This window comes from Chinchilla lanigera, unplaced genomic scaffold (genome assembly GCF_000276665.1).
Source record: "Chinchilla lanigera isolate Chin_1 unplaced genomic scaffold, ChiLan1.0 scaffold00052, whole genome shotgun sequence".
In the NCBI taxonomy this organism is placed as follows: domain Eukaryota; kingdom Metazoa; phylum Chordata; class Mammalia; order Rodentia; family Chinchillidae; genus Chinchilla; species Chinchilla lanigera.
This window is the reverse complement of record NW_004955453.1, coordinates 3,573,642-3,591,494: the sequence shown is the minus strand read 5'-3', so window position 1 is coordinate 3,591,494 and position 17,853 is coordinate 3,573,642. Positions and strand designations below refer to the sequence as shown.

The following is a 17,853-nucleotide window of genomic DNA, read 5'->3' as shown; positions in this document are numbered from 1 at the left end:
TTGGTTGTGGAACGGCCTGTGGAGAAGCCCAGCTGCTCCATCAGTGCCTTCCAGAGCCTGGACCAGGAGACCTGGCTACCCAGAGAGGTCACCTTGCAGCTGTTGTGGGCAAGATAGAGAATTCCGCAACTTCCAACTCAGGTCTTCCCTTCCAGCATCGGGCCAGGAGCTTTCAAAAGCAGTGCATGACTCCACAGACCGCCCCCTTTGCCCTGCCCTTTGCACAGCCTGGACATTCGTTCTTCCTGTGGTCTTGCTGAAGTCTCCTCCCCAGGCAGCGGATCTGACAGCCTTGGGGAAGCCTTAAGGGTCCTCAGTCACCGTTCTTGTAGCTTGCTCACTGTCGCCACCTGCTGGGAGGAGGCCCTGCTGGCCTCCCTTGCCACCCGCCCAGAGAGCCCGAGGGGCTAAAGAGGGGACCCCTACGCTCCAAAGTCTGGAGAGAGCGTCTCCCCTGCAGAGGTCCTAGCCCAGCTAAGCCACGCAGTTCCCCAGGGCCAGTTGTCCTGGGGTGGAAGGGGTTGGGCAGAAGTCTCCTGCTCATCTGCCCACAGCCTCGTCCTGTGTAGCTTCAGCCCAAGCCCCTGGAAGTAGGAGGCGCTTTCACTTTCTGCCCAGGGAGACGACCTGCGCTTGGGGCTTCTGTGGGGATGGAAGCCTTCTCTCCCTCTGGGCCCATTTCTGGGCCTCTTGCCCCTCTGGCACAGGCCAATGGAGCAGCCTTGTGATTGCCTTGGGGGCCTGTACTCCCTCCCCTTGGGCCCAGCTCCTGGCATGGTACGCCCAGGGAAAGGGCTGGGCAGTGGAGGGCCCTTACCCTCCAGGCAGGGAAAGCCCTTGCGAAGTCCCAGTTCCTGCAGCTGCCTTCCCAAGCTGAGCTGCTCCATGGGTGGTCCCTGCAGGCCTTGATGAGGGCCGCTCCCTGGCACAGATGGCAGGGCGTAGGCGCGCCTCGTCCTGACCGGGCCGGCTGCGCAGGAAGTACCAGCAGCCACCATGGAGGGAAGGACTGTGTGCTTCTTCAGGGCTGCGGGCAAGATGGGTGTTTGAGCCCTCCTTGCTGTGCTGCTAACATGGCTACTGAGGGCGCAGGTGGAAGGCAGAATCTGCTGAAAGAAAGGGAGAAGCCAGGCATGGTGGTCCACATTTGCAAGTTCAAGGCCCGCCTGGGCCACATAGCAGGACTCTGTCTCTAAACAAACAAACAAACAAACAAACAAATAAATAAATAAATAAATGAAATAAAAAAAGGCAGCGTGGTGGCGCACATCTGTGATCTTAGCACTCAGGAGGCTGAGGCAGGAGGAGCACTGAGTTCAAGGCCAGACTGGGCTACATAGTGAGACCCTGGCTCAAAAAAACATAAAAAATATATTAATAAATAAAAGGCAAGGATGGAGATGAATGGCTGCTAGGGACAGTAATAAGGGCCCTGAGCACTAGATCCCAGACGAAGCCACCTGTCCGGAGCCTTATGGAGCTCTCGGGAGAGATTCATCCCCCAGCAGATCAGGGAAGGGACGAAGAGAAGATTAGAGCCACTTTGCGGAAGTCAGAGGACAGGCAGAGCGCACCCGTAGAAGTAGGAAGGGTGTAGGGCACAGAGGTAGAAGAGAGCTGTGCAGTGCCCAGCTGTCAGCTGAGGAGGGGTGTTCTGAGCCCCGGCTAGGACCTCTGCTGTCTTTCCAAGGCCTCCCTCCTTGGCGCCCACTGTCCGCAAAGCCCCTGTGTTAGTCTGCATCTGTTCCCGCAGGCGGCCAGCCTCCAGAGCCAGCCTGCGCTGTGTCTGACTCACGTCCTATCTCTGCAGCAGGAAGCCAGCCCCAGCACTGAAAGAGGCCAGTGTCCCGGCAGGGGTGTTGTAGAGAGTAGCTCAGCGGCACAGTGAGTGTGGGTTAGGAGAAGAGGGCCACCAGTGAGTGGATGCAGTGTGTCAGTGTCCTCAAGAGCAATGACCAGAAGGCCAGCAGGGACCAAACGTGGTCCCCAGAGGCTGCTCTCTTTGCCTGCAGGGCTCTTGTTCTTGCTTCCTCTGGGAGTTCTGCTTGTTCTCAGGCTGGTGACAGCAGTCTGGCCCTCTGATCCTGCTCACCACAGCTGGGTCACACATCTATTGCTAGACCTGTTCCATTCCTAGGACCAGTGAAGGATGGGTATGGATTGGCTGGGATTTCTTCGAGAGACAGGGTCTTACTATGCAGTTCAGCCTGGCTGTGAGCTCACTTTGTAGTCCAGGCTGTCTAGAACTCGCAGTGACCCTCCTGCCTCAGCCTCCTTAGTGCTGTGATTACAGGCGTGCCCACCATGCCTAGTTGGCAGGGATTTCTGGTCAGGGACCGAGGTCATACAAGCCTTGCTGGAGATGGGGTCTGCTCCCCCCTGGAGCCCCTGAAGTGGGGCAGCAGGTAAGGAACAGCTGCCTGAAACTAGGGTATTGAGAAGGAGGAGACGCCCTTGAGCTCTGCCCCTGGAGCACAGACGGCAGGGAGGCCGGCACACCCAGCGGCTCCCAGCAGGGACCACAATAATGTGGGTCAGATACTTACTACATTTCTCAAGCACAGGCATATAGGAACTGACCATGCAAGGCCAGTGTGAGGATTAAATAAGATCATGCACGAAAGATAAAAGATGCTTAGGACAAAGGTGCACTCAATAAATACTAGCTCCGTATGACACACGTCACCCAGGCCGCTTTGCTTCATTCCAGCCAGCCCCTCGTTTCTGTTCCCTTCCTGTCCCTCCCTGACCCCCTGCTTCTCTGTTGCCAGACACTGTCTGCTCTCCTGCCCCGTTACTCTTCTCTCAGATCTCCCTGGCGTGTGCTGCTGTGGGCCACCTGACTTCCCTGCAGTGTCTAGGTCCCTAGAGAAGACCAAGGCTGGCGGTGACTGCAGTAACTTCCGCTCCTCAGTGCTTTGGGTATGCCCTGGCCTCCCTGGCAATCCTTACACTCTCCCCAGTTGGCTACTTTTCCTTTATTTTTTTTTTAAATTTCTTTCTTTTTTTGGTGGTACCGGGAATTGAACTCATGACCTCTCACTTACAAGGCAGGCGCTGTGCCACTGAGCTATATCCTCAGCTCCTTTATTTTTTTTTTTAACTATTTTAAAAATTTAGAGTTTTATTTGGGCAAAAGAAAGAAGCTCAGGACATTTATTATTGTCATTCCTATTTTTCTAAGAAGCAATTTGAAGCCATCATCGCTTCAACCTCCTGCTCCTCCCCTCACGAAAGTCCCCATGCCTGTGGAACGGAGTTCTCTTCGCTGTCACAAGACTCCAGCAAGGACACTGTGCCAGCCCAGCCCAGGCTACCATGGCCTAGCCCAGCCTTCTTCATCCTGTGGTGGGTCCGCTCTGTGGCATCCTGCTCCTTCCCTTCTTCTTGCCTCTTCCCCACCGTGGCTGGTTTTCCGAGAGAGTTGTGTGTGCCTGTGGCCATTTCTTCACCTCCACTCGTTCTGGCTGTCACCTCCTGAGCTGCGTGCTCCCCAAAAATCCTTCCTGCTCACCTCCATTTTGGATGCTCCAGCTTCCCTCACCTGACCTCATAGAAAGATTTAACCTCTAACTGCTTCCTCCCTTCCTCTCTCCCTCCGTCCCTTCTTTCCTCTCTTCCTCCCTCCCTTCCCTTCCCTCCTTTCTTCTTCCATCCCTCCTTTCCTCCTCCCTCCTTCTTTCCCTCCCTCCCTCCCTGAACCCTGCTTCCTTCCCTCATTATTCCTTCCTTCCTTCCTTCCTGCCATTTCCATGCCAGAGATTGAACCCAGGTCTTAACACTCACTGGGCAAGTGCTCTGTCTCTGAGCTACATCTCTAGCCCTGTTTCTTCCTCTTTTTCTTTCTTTTAATCTTTGAAGGCACTTTTTATTGCAATTTTCGTTACTTGCAGTCAAGTGCATTCTGACTGATATTTTCCCTCCTATGAAGTGTTTCAGCAGATTTCATTCATGCATATTAATTTTACCAAACGCTAGTGTTCCTGTGATATTCTCATAGGTGCGTAGAACATATTTGGATCATATCCATCCCTCAGGCCTTTCCTTTTGCCTAATACTTTCATGCTGTCTTTTTTTTTTATTCCACATATTAGGGAAACACATGATACTTGTCTTTTTGAAAGTCCAGCCTGTTTCCCTTAACATGCGGCCGTCCAGTTCCATTGGTTTTCCTGCACCGACATGATTTTATTGTTCTTTATGACCAAACCCACTCCTTCCTTAAGGTGTATTCACCCCTTGCCTCTGTGGCCTCATAGCTCGGACTCTGCCAGTCTAGTTCATCCATTTGCTTTGCCCCACCATGTCTGAGTGTCCGCTTCTCATCTCTCCCACCTGCTCTTCCAGATGGGGCTTCGGGGGGCCTCTCCCCACGATCTTCTCTATTCCGCACCCTTGGGGCAGCCTGTTCCCATCTCATTTCCAGCTGAAGGCTCCCAGCGTGTGCCTCCAGATTATGATCTTGCTTAGGAGCCTCGGGACTGTCACCTCCATGTGCTGCTTCACAGACCCATGGTCCCAGGGGTGCCATGCTGGCCTGGCTTCTGCCGAGCCGCCCCTGCTCCCACCAGCCCCGCCGCCTGCCCAGGCAGGGCCTCTCCCCGCTGTCTGCGAGGCATCTCTCCCACCACCAAGCTCTGCGGCGCTGAGAGCACACAGAGGCTGTAGGTTTGGGTCAAAATTGCAGTTCTAATCATGGTTTGGACAAATTACTTAACCTTCCTGGCCCGCAGCTCCTCATAGTGCAAAGGAGATAGCAAACCTACTTCAGATGGTTTCGTCAGGGAAAGGCAAGCCTTCGCTTGGTAGCATCTCTAATACTCAAAACATTGAGCTAAAGGGTGTGAACATTTCTAAGCTATGTTTACTTTTCAGATGGACGAAACCAAGAAAGGCCTGACCTCAGCTACAAAAGGAGAAGTGTAGCTGTAGTTAGAGTGCGCTCTTGTTTTACTGTCTTAAACTGTTTTTAACTGGGAGAGCCGTGCCGCTGTGCAGGGAAAGCAGCCTGTGACCTGAAGCTCCTGGCTCCGCAATGGTAAAGAAAGGCTTGTTTCTGTTTTTGAGTTTTTGCCTGGGTCCGTGAGAGAACAGACTATTCCTGAGCTTGTTTCCTCCGAGAGAGAGAGAAATGGTCCTGCAGCGAACGATCCAGATCACTAGCTGTGTTAACAGCCCTGCAGCTTAAAAAAATCATAATGGTGTATCTTAATGTGCAGTTAATTTTAGTTAAAATTTCCCTGGTGATTTAAAAGCTGGGTGAATTTGTAAATACGGTAATGGCCTCGCATTTTGGAAATGTTAAAGCTGCCATTGGGCCCTGGGCTGTCGCAGGACAGAGCGCCCTGAGCTCTGTGGGGTTCCACACTCACCTGAGCACCCCACCACCAAGGCCAGAGAGAAACCCAGACCGCATGGCTGGGTGTCACGAGCGAAGGTGTTCGGAATCCAGCTGGGGGTTCCATGCCCCTCCCAGGTCGGTCTCCTGCTCAGCAGTTCCGTCAAACACTTGAGCTGTCTTTAATCTCTTCCCTTCCGTCCTGGCTTCTCCCAGCATCTTCCGACTCCGGGGCAGCCTGCCGGCTCCTGTGCCCGCCCTGCCCCTGCAGGCCGCTGCCAGCAGAGGCATTCCTTATGTTAAGCTAAAGGCCAGAATGCCCAGTGTGACCAGGAAGGTCCTGTGTGTCCTGCCGGGCTTTTCCCCCATGTTGCCATCCTCCGTCTCCCCGTATCTGCTGGGGCCAGGTCACCAGCTCTGCAGCTCCTGCCCCAGGCCCTGTGTGTGCTGTGCTCACTGCCCAAAGAAGCCTTGTCACTCCCTGCACGGCCCCTCAGAGCCTCTTCTCCTCCCTGTGTTCCCATCTAGGGCAGCTTCTTTTCTTCATAGAAATACGGATTTTTTTTCCTGCTACTCCCCCTTTTCTCTGAAGTATTGGCGCTGAACCCAAGACTCATGCACTGAACCCAAGGCAACCACTCTACCACTGAGATATACCCCAGCTCCTTACATTTTATTTTGAGATAAGGTCTCACCAAGTTGGCCAAGCTGGCCTTGGACTTGCAATCCTCCTGCCTCAGCCTCCTAACTAGCCTCCTCCTCCCAGGTGTCCATCCTCACGTCTGACCTCAGAACCTGAACATGAAGTCACGTTTCTGTGCATGTTTCTCAGCCTATTGTTTTGACTGCTGCCGACTGCCTCTGCCGGGCAGCTCTGTGAAGGTGACCCTCCCTCAGCACAAGGCAGGCACTTCATAGATGCTGGCGGGTGCTGAATGAACAAGTAGGCTCCTGATGGTGGTCCCCTTGCTACAGGGGAGACCCCCCTGGCTCTGCACACCCTCTGGAGGACACTGACTCTGCCTGGTTCCTTTGTTCCATCCGCTTCTCTTGGAGCAAAGGAAGCTGCTGCTGAAACTCACCTGTCCCCTCTCCTCTCTCCCTGCAGCTCAAGCTGGCTTTCACGCTGGACCACGAGACTGGGCTGCCCCAAGGCTGTCACATCTACAAGTACCTTGACAGCAACAAGTAAGTGGCACGGTGCTGCCTGATGACGGGTGCTTGCAAAGGACTCACACTTTCTGCTACTCTGCTCAAAAATAGCTGGCACAAAAATGTATATTTTTTGCCCTTGCACATGGCACTTAAAGAACTCGACTAGAAGTTGTGGTGTACCAGAAGTATTTTTTGAAAGACAGGGCCTCACTGTGTAGTTCAGGCTGGGCTTAAACTCAAGGCAGTCCCCCTGCCTCGGCCTCCAAGTGCTGGATTACAGGCCTGCGCCACCACGCCTGGCTTGTAAATCTACCTGAGCAGAATTTCTCTCCACGCCCAGCTTCCTCCAGAGCATGGCCTACCTTGCCCCACCCCGCCTCTGACCGTGGGATGCTGGCCTGTGTCACAGCCTGCGCTCACAGCAGCAGCACTCACAGGCTCTGTTGTCATCATCCGCATGTGGTGTGGGGTCGGCAGGGTGCTCTGTGGGGACCCAGAGGGTTGACATGGTGGCCTTGTGGAAAGGGGTCCTGGCATCCTCTTGGAGGCCCTCTCCCTCCTCACAGATGCCTGCCACCCTGACTGGGTGTTGTTTGTGAGGCAGTGACAGTAGTGACCAGGGATGTGGCCTCGCATGCTGATGGTGACAGCGCTGCAGCTCCCCTGAGCGCCGACTCTGTCCCCCTTTCTAGCCCTCACGCTCAGTTGCAGGGTGCTTCCCTCGCTTTATCTACGGAAGCTGTGGCCGAGCTCATTCCAGGCCTCACACGTGGCTCTGAGCAGAGCATGAGCATCCGTGTGATCGTGCTACAGGTGGAAGACCGTTGTCCCCAGTGACCACCCTTGGAAACCCCAGGCAGTGACAAGCATGAGCCCAGCTGGTCTTGAGGACAGTGAACTCCTGTCTGGTTTCAGTACCCAGGTTAGGCCAGGCATGGTGGCACACATCTGGAATCTCAGCACTTGCGGCACTGAGAGGATGGCAAGTTCAAACCCAGCCAGTGCAATTTAGAAACTCAGTTACACCCTGTCTCAAAATAAAAGGTTTTTAAAAGGGCTGGAGGCCCATTGTGGTGCATGCCTGTAATCCCAGCATGCCTGTAGTCCCAGCAGTTGGGAGGCTGAGGCAAGAGGATTGCCGCAAGTTCAAGGCCAACCTGGGCTACAGAGTAAGACCCTCAAAAAAAATCAGTTCATTTTTAAAATTTATTTTTTAGTGCTGTAGGCTTTCACTGTGACTCCTGTTCTTTGTAATTACTTCGCTCATACTCCTCTGTCACCTCTAGCAGTGTTTGATTGGTTCCCGTTCTGAGGGCGCCCTTCTCTTCCCTGGTTGTGCCTGTGGACGCTCCTTCCATGGTTCCCTTTTTCCTGTGGTTTCCACTTTATTGTGAGAGCATGGTAAACAGACACTTGCCATAGGAGTTCCGTACACCATGGGTTACAGGGGGGTCATTTGCCACCCTTGCTTTTGTCCTGCCAGGCCCGGGGAGGTTCATAGGTCCTGCTAGGTTGGATGTTAACATCCTAGCCTCAGAGTCTTGCATTCACACCCCAAGCCCACTTGTCACATGGCTCTGCGTCCCATCAGATGTCCCTCTGGGCAGTGAGAAAGGTATTCCTGGGTCTCTGTTCAAAGAGCTGCCCCTGCCTGAGCCTGTGGAGCCTCAGCTCCCATCTCTTATGACATTAGCTCCAACCACTGTAGCTGTGCTGAAGTTACCTTCCTCTTCATTTCAGGCGTCTGGAAAGTTCCCCGTCATTCCTTCATGCCCAGTCGCATACTTAGTGATTCTTGGTACAGTTCATCCATCGCTTCTCTGTTTGTGTTAGCAGAGGCCTGTGCCTGTCCAATCTGCCATCTTGTCGGTATCAGAAATCTGAGTCAGCTTCTACAAATGTGAAACTGACTGGTCCTTCGCCAACCCAACATACAGAGAGTTTCTGTTACGCACCAAGATAGCTCTAGGCACTGGGGCTGTGGCACTGATAAACATGGATTCTGCGTTCCAAAGCTCATTCCCAGAGGCTGGGGATTTAGCTCAGCGGCATGGCACCTGCCTGGTAAGCGCAAGGTCATGAGTTCAATTCCCAGTACCGGAAAAAAACAAAAAAAAAACAAAAAACCAAAGCTCATGGCCAATGGAGGGGCTGGGCGCTCATCACCACCTGGGCGGCTCAGTGGCCCAGCCCCACCTGCCTCCCTTAAGGACCCAGCCTCTTCCCCTGCCCAGCATCCCCTGCATGTCCCAGGCCACCTTGAGTCTCCCACACTGTGTGTCCTGTGGGACCATGCCACTTCCTGTTTCTAGAACATTCCCTCCTCCACAGCCTGCAGCACCCTCTGAGTGATCCTTGCTTCCACTCAGCTAAGTGTCCCTCCTCCAGGAAGCCACTCCACACACTGACAACGGTCACCCGAAGCCAAGTCAGGCAGTGCTCACTAGCGTACTGCCCCACCCGCCTCTGGTCCTGCTTCCGCTCTGCCCCATGCATCTCAGTCAGCGGCTGACTTGTGGGTTTCCTCTCGTAGCCAAGACCTCCAGAGCTCGTGGCCTGGTCTGGTCCACATCTGCGCCCCTCATCCCTCCTCCAGTCCCTGGTGACAATGCTTGGCAAGGGAAAGGCGGGAGCCAAATTTTAGCCTCAACAGGGCAGGGCGCCTCTGCAACAGTAGGGGAGAGCTGTGTCCCTGGGTAATCGTGCGCATAGCAGGGAGGAGCTGGAAACCCTGGCACAACTTCATAAATACAGTAGTGCGTGTATTTAGATTTTGCCTGGTAGTGACACACAGTAGTGACCAGGAGGAGCAGCCCTGTGTCACACTCAGGCAGCTCTGTCCTCTATTCATGACATCTGGTTTGCCGTCTGTGGAGTGCGGCCGTGACAGGAGACCCCTGCAGCCTGCACACCCCTCAGCAGCACGTGGCCATTTCTACTCCTAAAGCCAATCAAGAAGGACGTTGCTGTCTGTTTTACTGACTAGAAAATACAAACGGGACCCAAGGCGAGGTCCCAGAGTGTCAGGGCAGAGCCTTGCTTCAGCCCCGGGGGGGCATCCCCCAGCCCCTCCGTGTGGCCTTGCAGTGCCACCCCTGCCTCTCTGAGCTCTAGCTGCCACATCCCCTAGCTGATAATGGTCTGGCTCTGTGCCAGCCTCCTCTTCTGTCCCCTCCCACCATGGAGGGGAACTGCAGCTGAACCTTAGATGCCAGGTATCTGAGGCTGTGGTGTGGGTCTCCCAGGGGCCACCCTCTGCCAGGCTCCTGACTGCGGGCAGTACGTTCCTCCCCGTGTGGCCCTCCGTGGGTCCTCATTCCTTCCTGTCATCTGCCTTCACTCAGCCTGAGGGGTCACCTTCTCCAGACTTCACAGGACTACCCGGAAGCAAGTGTGCCCCATCCCTAGAGTCTTTGCCAGGGAGTTAAATCCTGCACCCCAAAAGATACCCTTAAGCCAGTGAACCCTATTTCCTGGCCCCTTGAAAAAGCCCCTCGAGGCCTCCTAGGTGATTCACCTCGAGTCTTCTGTACATCTTCCTCCTGCCTGTGCAGCTCAGCGTGTCCCCAGTGGACGGCTCGGGCGTTAGCCCTGAGAGAAGAGGCTGTGAATGTGCGGCGCAGGGGCATTGCCAGCCTTACTAGGCGAGGCTGGGCCAGGAGGCCTCCCGCCCTCAGACCTGACCTTTACCTGCTGACAAGGGCCGCTGTCAGCTGCCAGCCTTTGGCAGAGCGTCCTCTACAGCAACCAGCGGGCTCACGGTGCAGCCCACTCTGTGTCACGGCACACAGCGATTGAGCCTGCATCCCCTGTGCCAGGCCTAAACATGCCCCGCACTTCTCGGAGAGCAGCCTCGCCCACCAGACAGTGACTGAGCCAGTGCCTGAGGCCACCTTCCTTCCTGTTTCTCCAAGCCACTCCGGTACCACTCAGGAGCGTTGCGGTCCGTAAGGAGGCAGATGCTGAGATGGGATTAAGTGCGCAGTGGAAGAGTGGAGGACGCCACTCAGGAAGGTCAAGGAAAAGCAGGCAGGGAGGTGGGAGGCCTCCTGGCCTCCACACAGGCCCGACCCCAGGAAGGAAGCAGGGAAGGGGGCTGCGTAGGAAGTCCCAGGCCGCAGCCACCTCGGAGCCAGCTTCGGCCAGCTGGCAGGAAGCCCCGCAGCCACAGCCAGCATCCTCTGCTGGAGGAGGCTCACCTCCTGCAGGATCCCGCAAGGGCAGCCACAGAGTCCCTGTCTGGGAGCAGCCCTCCGCCATGTGATGGCAGGAAGTGCGGCTGGGGCCGACGTAGCGGGGACCTGCACGGCTGCGCCTGGGGCCATCAGTACGTGATTCGAGAGGAGCCTTCATGGTGCCTTTCCCTGGCTGCCGCCCTTCTGTGAGGACAGAGCAGGGGACCTGGATCAGGGCCTGGATTTGATTCATCTCTCCCTCTGCTTGGTTCTTTCCTCGTCCTCCCTACTGAATAAGCAGAGAGAATCTTTCCCAGCAGCCCTGACAACTTCAGACCAGCACCAGCCCTTCCCAGCACTTGAGAAATGGCACTTTCTGCCTGCGCTTGGGGCAGGTGCCAGGTCCCCTGGTGAAGAGGGTGTTACCTAAGAGCGAGTGCCTCCAGGCTTCCGCGGGCACTGCCAGGGCGGGATGAAGAAGGCCTCTCTTGTTCCTGCTCGAGTCCCAGCTCAGGAAAAAGGGGAGCTGCAGATCAGGGAGGGGCCAGGGGAGCTGGAGGCTGCACGGCAGGGCAGTGCCAGGAGTGACCTCATGCAGCAGCTGCAGCTGCCCGTGTGTGTGGGAGCGGCACAGCGCAGGTGTGAGCTCACGTGACCACCGCGGCAGGTGGGGCTCTGCAGGGCACAGCGCCAGCCCACTCCTCTTCCCACGGCGGACCCCCGTGGTGCTCAGCAGAGGGCATGTGTCTCCAGTGTCCCTGTGGTGCAGGGAGGCAGCCGTGCCCCTCATGCCTCTCCTGCCCGCACCTCACTGTGGGTGGCAGCAGGCAGGATAGTTCCTTCTTCCTCAGTTTTTGCTACTCAGGAAAAGGAAAGGGTGTGAACACTCCCATTTTGGAGAGGGAAACTGATTCCCAAGAAGCACCGTGCCCATGTCAAACTGTAAACAAGTAGAGCTTTTCTTTTTTGTTGTTGTTGTTTTTTGTTTTTTGTTTTTCTTCCAGTACCAGGAATCGAACTCACGACTTTGCGCTTGCCAGGCAGGTGCTGTGCCGCTGAGCTAAATCCCCAGCCCCCTCTTTTTTTTTTAAATGAAGTATGGTGGCACACACCTATAATCCTAGCACTCAGTAGGCTGAGGCAGGAGGATTGCTTTAAATTCAAGGCCAGCCTGGGCTATACAGTGAGACCCTGTCTCAAAACACAAAAATAGCTGGGCGTGGTGGTGCATGCCTCTAATCCCAGCACTCGGGAGGCTAAGGCAGGAGGATCACTGTGAGTTCAAGGCCAGCTTAGGCTAGAAAGTGAGCTCAAGGCCAGCCTGAACTCTACATAGCAAGACCCTGTCTCAAAAGGACAAAAAAAAAAAAAAAAAGGCAGAGCCAACAGAAGGGTGGCTTTCAGCACCATAAGGAGTTGCTTCCAGCACCTTTGGGTCTCAATCTCCAAGGCGCCTGCACAGGTACTGTGGCCCACAGAGGCCAGGGCAAGCTGTTCATCAGCTGGGCTGAGCTGGGACCCTTTCCTCAGACCTGTTGGTGAACCAGGAAGGACAGAGCTGCCATCATGCTTTAAGACCCTGCATTGCCGCCAGAGAGGGTTTCCGAGCTCACAGCTGAGCAGAGCAGAGCAATGTGGAAGCCATGAAAGTGGGAGGATTGTGCTAGCCACAGACCATGGCGGACCCATCAGTGCACACGCAGGGCTCTCTGCGCCCGTCCCGCCCTTCCGTGGTACACACACTGGAGAGTAGATTTTGCAGTAAGCTCACTCTGTATAACTTCCTTTTGGACATTCATAGAGACCTGTGCACAACCCTAAGCAGATAGGCAGCAAGCACACCCAGGTTGGGAGTGCTCCCCCGAAGGACAGGGCCTGTAACTTCTGACCCTAGAGATTAGCTAGCCTGGCCTTGAACTTGGTGTGAATGGAATCGCTTAGTACTGCGTCCGATTCCACTTCTCTCAGCACCATGTTTATGAGAATTCAGCTTGGTTGCTGCATCCACTTACTCTCCACTCATTTTCATTGCTGCAGGGCTTTCCCTTGTATGAATGAGCCACAGTTTATCCAGTCTGCGTGAATCCAGTCAGCATTTGGGTTGCTGCCAGTTTGAGGTTACGTAAACAATTCTGCTTGTACATGTCTTTTGGGGCACATATGCATATATCTGTTTTTCAGTATTACCTAGGAATGAAATTGTTGAATCATGTAATTCTAGCAGCAGTATGTGAAAGCTCTGCTGTTCGTTGCTCATTCAGTAAACTTTCAAGTTTCTTGCCTTTTTCTCCTGAGTTTTTTTTTTTTCCTTAGATAAGGCCTTGAAATCCTCCTGCCTCAGCCTCATAAGTGCTAAGACTACAGGTATGTGCCACCATGCCCAGCCAGAAGTGCTTAATTTTAATAAAGTTCAATCTATCCTTTTTTAACCTTAAGGGCTTTTGTATCCCATTTAATAGATCTTTGCCTATATCAAAATCTTGAAGACGTACCCCTAACTTATTTTCTGTTCTTGTGCTGAAACCACAGTACCCTAATTCTGTGCCTTTCTTTGAAAAAAAAAAAAACATGTCTTGATATCCAGTAAAGCTAGATTTTCTCCATTGTTCTTCTATAAAGAACACATAGGTGTTCCTGGCTCTTTCCATTTCTGTATCAACATCAGCATCTGGATTGTCGGTTACCATACACACACACACACAAACTTGCTAGGACTTGCATACCGAGGTCACTTTAAACACATCAGTGTGAAAAAATTTGATATTTCTATGATGTTGTCCTCAAAACCATTCTATCCCTCTATGTAGGTCTTCTCTGATTTCCTCATAGTGTCATACTTCATCCTGTGTGTGTGACGTGTGATATTACAGCATGGGCGGCATAACTGTTTTGGTCAGTGACAGACCGTGGTCCCCTAAGATTGTAACAAAAGTGAAACATTTCCGTTACTCAGTGATGTCACAGTTGTCCCAGCATCGTAGCTCAGTGCCCCTGCTTGTGGCACTGCCACTGTGAACAAACCTGCTGCACTGCCAGTTGCAGGAAAGTGTAGCACTTGCAGTTATTTTTGTCTGGGGAGTACTTGCAGGTTTGAAATGTGGCAGTGATCGTTCATGGTAAGGAACTAGACAAGTGGAATCTGAATTTTATTTAAGAAAAAGGGAACTAATGTTTATCACAAGCTACTAATTATAACCTTGTAAAGGCAGTTTCACCTTGTCAGTCAAGTTTTCTACAACTGAAAATCTTTTTGGAGAGAATTGGCCAGGTATGGTAGCACATGCCTATAACCCCAGTGCTCTGGGAGGCTGAGGCGGGAGAATCACAAATTCAAGCCCAACCTGGGCAATATAACGAGATCCTATCTCAAAGTAAAAAACAAAGGTCTGGGTATATAGCTCAGGACAAAGGCCCTGGGCTCAGTCCCTAGACACATACACACATACACGGTGTGGGACAGAGAGAGAGAAGCTACTATACAAGGAGCTCGTGTTGATTACTCTGCAAGGCCTTCACTAATGCTGTAGTCCTGCCCGCTGACCTAGCTGCTCTCAGCACACTCCCAGCGCTGGCTTACTCAAATCCCGCTTTATATTCTAGCTCCTACTTCCGAACCTAGACAGGAAACCATGCAGGGACCCTTCCCAGGCTCCTCACAGCTCTAGCTCTGAGTGTGGGTTAGATTTTTCTAGGCATTCATTGGCTCGAGACTTGGATGCAGGAAGGACATCACTAGGGAAGAGAGGCAAGGCCTGAGCTGCCTGCATTCTTTGGGGGAACCAGGAGGGGCAACCAGTTCCTGGTTCCCTGGTCCCCAGGCCTGGGGGCACTTCCTGGAGCCTCCGGTTCTACCACTTGCTCCATTGCTCCAGGACTGTGATTCTGGGACCTGCGAGCGCCTTCTTCACACTTGTGAGTGTCACTGAAGGGACCCCAGGAAGCTGGATCTTTTCTGGTGTTTGCTGGAAGTGATTCTTAAGGAGTCATCCTAATGGCTGATCTGCCCTTTCCACAGTTCTGTAGGCCTTGCACGCTTGTCCCTCTCTGCTTCAGTTAGAAGGAGGGATTGCCGTGGTGCTGAGCCCATCACAGTAAGCCCCCGGACTATTCTGAGGGTGAAGTTAGGGTGACTAAGTCGAAGCCATCAGGGGAGAAGCCGCTAATGATGTGCAGGCCGGAGGTACCAGCATCTCTTGGCTGTTGAACAGAGGGTCAGGCAGATGGTGGAGGCCGGGCCATTCCTACTGTTGCCAGATTCCTTGATCACATATTGAATGTGGAGCCCCCCAAGGTCGCACAACAGCTCTCGTGTCACGGATGTCCAAGAGGAGAGCGCTGAACTCTCTCGGGTGTATTTACATCCCTCTTCCAGGGCGCCCACTCCTCCAAATCTCCACGCAGCACTGCTCTCTGCCCCAGCCTCTCTGGAGTCCATTGCACTGGGAGTGAACTCGGGCAGTGAGGGCCTCCTCACTGAAAGGCCTCCTCTGCGCCTGTCTGCGACCCTGAGCACCCCTGCCTGCCGCTCTGGTAGCCCCTAGCTGAGCTCCCCGCAGCCTCTGTCCCTTCTACCTCCTGTTGTCCCGTTGTCCAGGGTTGGGAGGTGGTGGCAACTGAGGGCTTCCCTCCTGGGCAAAGGAGTGAAGAGATGAAGAGCGGACACACCTCCCCCTAGCAGGCCTGGAAGTCTGGGGCCACGGTGGGGAAGACGCCTGGGCTCCAGATCCCTCTCTCCACCCTTTGAGTCTCACGCTCCTCCTCCTTTTGCACCCCAGGATGACCCACAAGGTTCCCTGCAAGACAGACAAATCTGGGCCACCAAGCATTCTTGAAACTAAATCCTTCAAGCCTTTATTAAGAGAGCAGATGTGTTTTTGATTGATTTAACCCAGGCTTATGTTAAGCAAATGACTTTTTTCCTTTCTCAAATTAAATTGCCTTTGTGTAACTGCTGTTCCTTTGCTGTCTCTCTGAGACGGACTGCAGTTCCTTCCTTTCCGGAGCCTCCTGGGGCTGCCGCAATCCAGTGTGACTTGGAAACCCCGCCGTCCCCTTCACAGATGCTTTCCCGCACACGGGAACGTGCTCCCCCACCCACCCCCGACCCAGGGCGGAGAATCGCTGTGTCTCTGCCCTCCTGTGTCCATCACAGTTTCCTGGTGTGACTTACCTCCTTTCTCTGCCTCTCTGGGATCTGTCCATCCAGGGTTCATATCCCCAGGAGGCAGGCTGCTCCCTGTCACTTAGGGCTGGGCTCGGTGAGCCTAGGACAGCTTTCGAACCCAAGGAACATGGCCTCTTTCCAAGCCACCAAGAGTCTCGAGGAGGCTGTGATGTTTAGGGCACTGCCCTGTGAGATGCACAGGCCCCTCTGTGCCCAGCCAGCGGGGACGGCCAGTCAGCTGCCCCAGGCTCTAGATGCCTCTGCTGCTGACAGCAACAGGGGTCCCGGTGGGACACCCCCTTGAAACTTGCAGGCCTTTGCCACTCTCCAGGTCAGCCCGTGCGGAACACAGGCCGCACAAGTGCAGGTTGGGTCTGAGCTGAGAAAGGTGCCCGTGGCTGTCATCTCCCACAGCTGCCTGGCAGGTGACCAGACCCTCCTCCCAACTGCACTCTACCTTTGGCTGTACTGCCCCTTGGGAAGTGTTTCTGACCCGGGCCACTCCCAGCTCTCTAGGGCATTGTGGCTTTCGCTTGGCGGTTGGGCAGGAAGCCTTGGGAGCCTGAAGGAACTGCTGCTGATGACAAAGGCTATCAAAGGCTGTGAATCATTTGCAGCTGCCTCAGGCATTGCAGAGGAACCCACAGCCACGGTTGTGAGGGTGCTTTTCCCTCTGGGCTGCATCCAGCTGGGAAGGGCTCTCCCGGGTGACTCAGCTGTTGCCCTCTGAGCTAAGTGGGAGGAAATGGCCCACTTAGGCAGCGGCTCCAAAACCCCAGTGCAGCAAGGCCTGGCAGAGATACAGGACACGGTTCACTCCACTGACCCCGGGCTGATCCCGGCAGCCCCACATGACCCCTCACCAGCCCCAAGGAATAGGCCTGTCACCCTAGACCTGAGGGCGCCTAGGGTGCTCCAGTTAGTTCTAGGGGGAGGCCTCTTGCTCAGCTACATGCATCCCCCAGTGTGGGCACTGCAGCTCTGCCACCTGGGCCCTTCCTGTCCCCTGCTGCTTCCCCTGGGGGCCTGGCACGGGTAGGGTAGGTGAGGTATGGTCTTCCACAGATGAGCTCTGATTGGAACAACCCAGACTGAAAGGGATAGAATTATTGTCTGCACTGGCATTTTCATTTGGAAGAGGAGTCGTTCTTTTGAGGGCCAAAAACTCTTTCTTAAACCCGCAGGTCTTTCTTTAACTCCGTCAACTGGACCTAACAGTCATTTTTTGGTAAGTTAGGATTGTTTGAAATGTTTATATTGTCATGTAAAAAGTGTTACTCTGCAGTCCATTTGCCCCCAGATGAAATGTCTCCGAAGAGCTCTGGGTTTTCACTGGGATGGGACTTTACAGAGACCCCATTCCATCTGTCTCCACCCTGCAGTCAGAACCAGCCGTCACTGCACCACCACTGTCCAAAAGACACCTGCTATGAGCGCGGGGCCTCCTGGGGTGCGGAATCCCTTAGGAAGCCAAGCAGAGAGGTTAGGGTTATCCTCCTAGGCAGGAAGGTTCTGGCTGAGGTCCGGATGTTATGACCCAATGCCTGGGCCTGTGTGCTGCTGACCTTCTGGTTCTGCACTGGGATTCGAACATGCAAGGCTAGGTGTGGTTGCATTTCTGGGGCTTGAAAGCCAGGCTTAGGGTACTGAACCGATGGGCTCGGCTGGTGCATTTCATCTGATTTCCTCCGGATCTGTTTCCTCTCAGTCTTCCATAGGTGGTCAGCATCTTCTGTGCAATAAATATTCTAAGAAGCCATCACTGTACTTCTTCCATGTTCTGCTCTTGCGGCAGAAAGAACTTTTCATTACTTCACGCTTTTTCCCAGCATGTGTCCCGACATTACTGGCATCAAACTCACATTGTGAACATAACCCTGGGTCTCTCAGAATGACCAGCACCCTGCTGGCTGTCCTGTGCGGCAAGTTCTTTGGTTCCTAACTGTCTTGGTTACTTTTCTCTCTTTGCTGAGACAAAAGACCTGACACCCAAAATTAAGAAAGGAAAGGTTTATCTCGCT

General features: G+C 54.0%; 1 protein-coding gene across 6 annotated transcripts in view; it reads left to right on the top strand.

Annotated features, from left to right (window-relative positions):
• The window catches only part of Dis3l2 (DIS3 like 3'-5' exoribonuclease 2), a 292,479-nt gene that overhangs the window by 259,728 nt on the left and 14,898 nt on the right, over positions 1-17,853 (top strand). For all 6 annotated transcript variants that reach the window (XM_005395384.2, XM_005395381.2, XM_005395382.2 and 3 more), the window contains one exon: positions 6,447-6,526. In XM_005395384.2, coding sequence (XP_005395441.1) covers positions 6,447-6,526 — 80 coding nt within the window. The remainder of the gene's footprint in view (positions 1-6,446; positions 6,527-17,853) is intronic.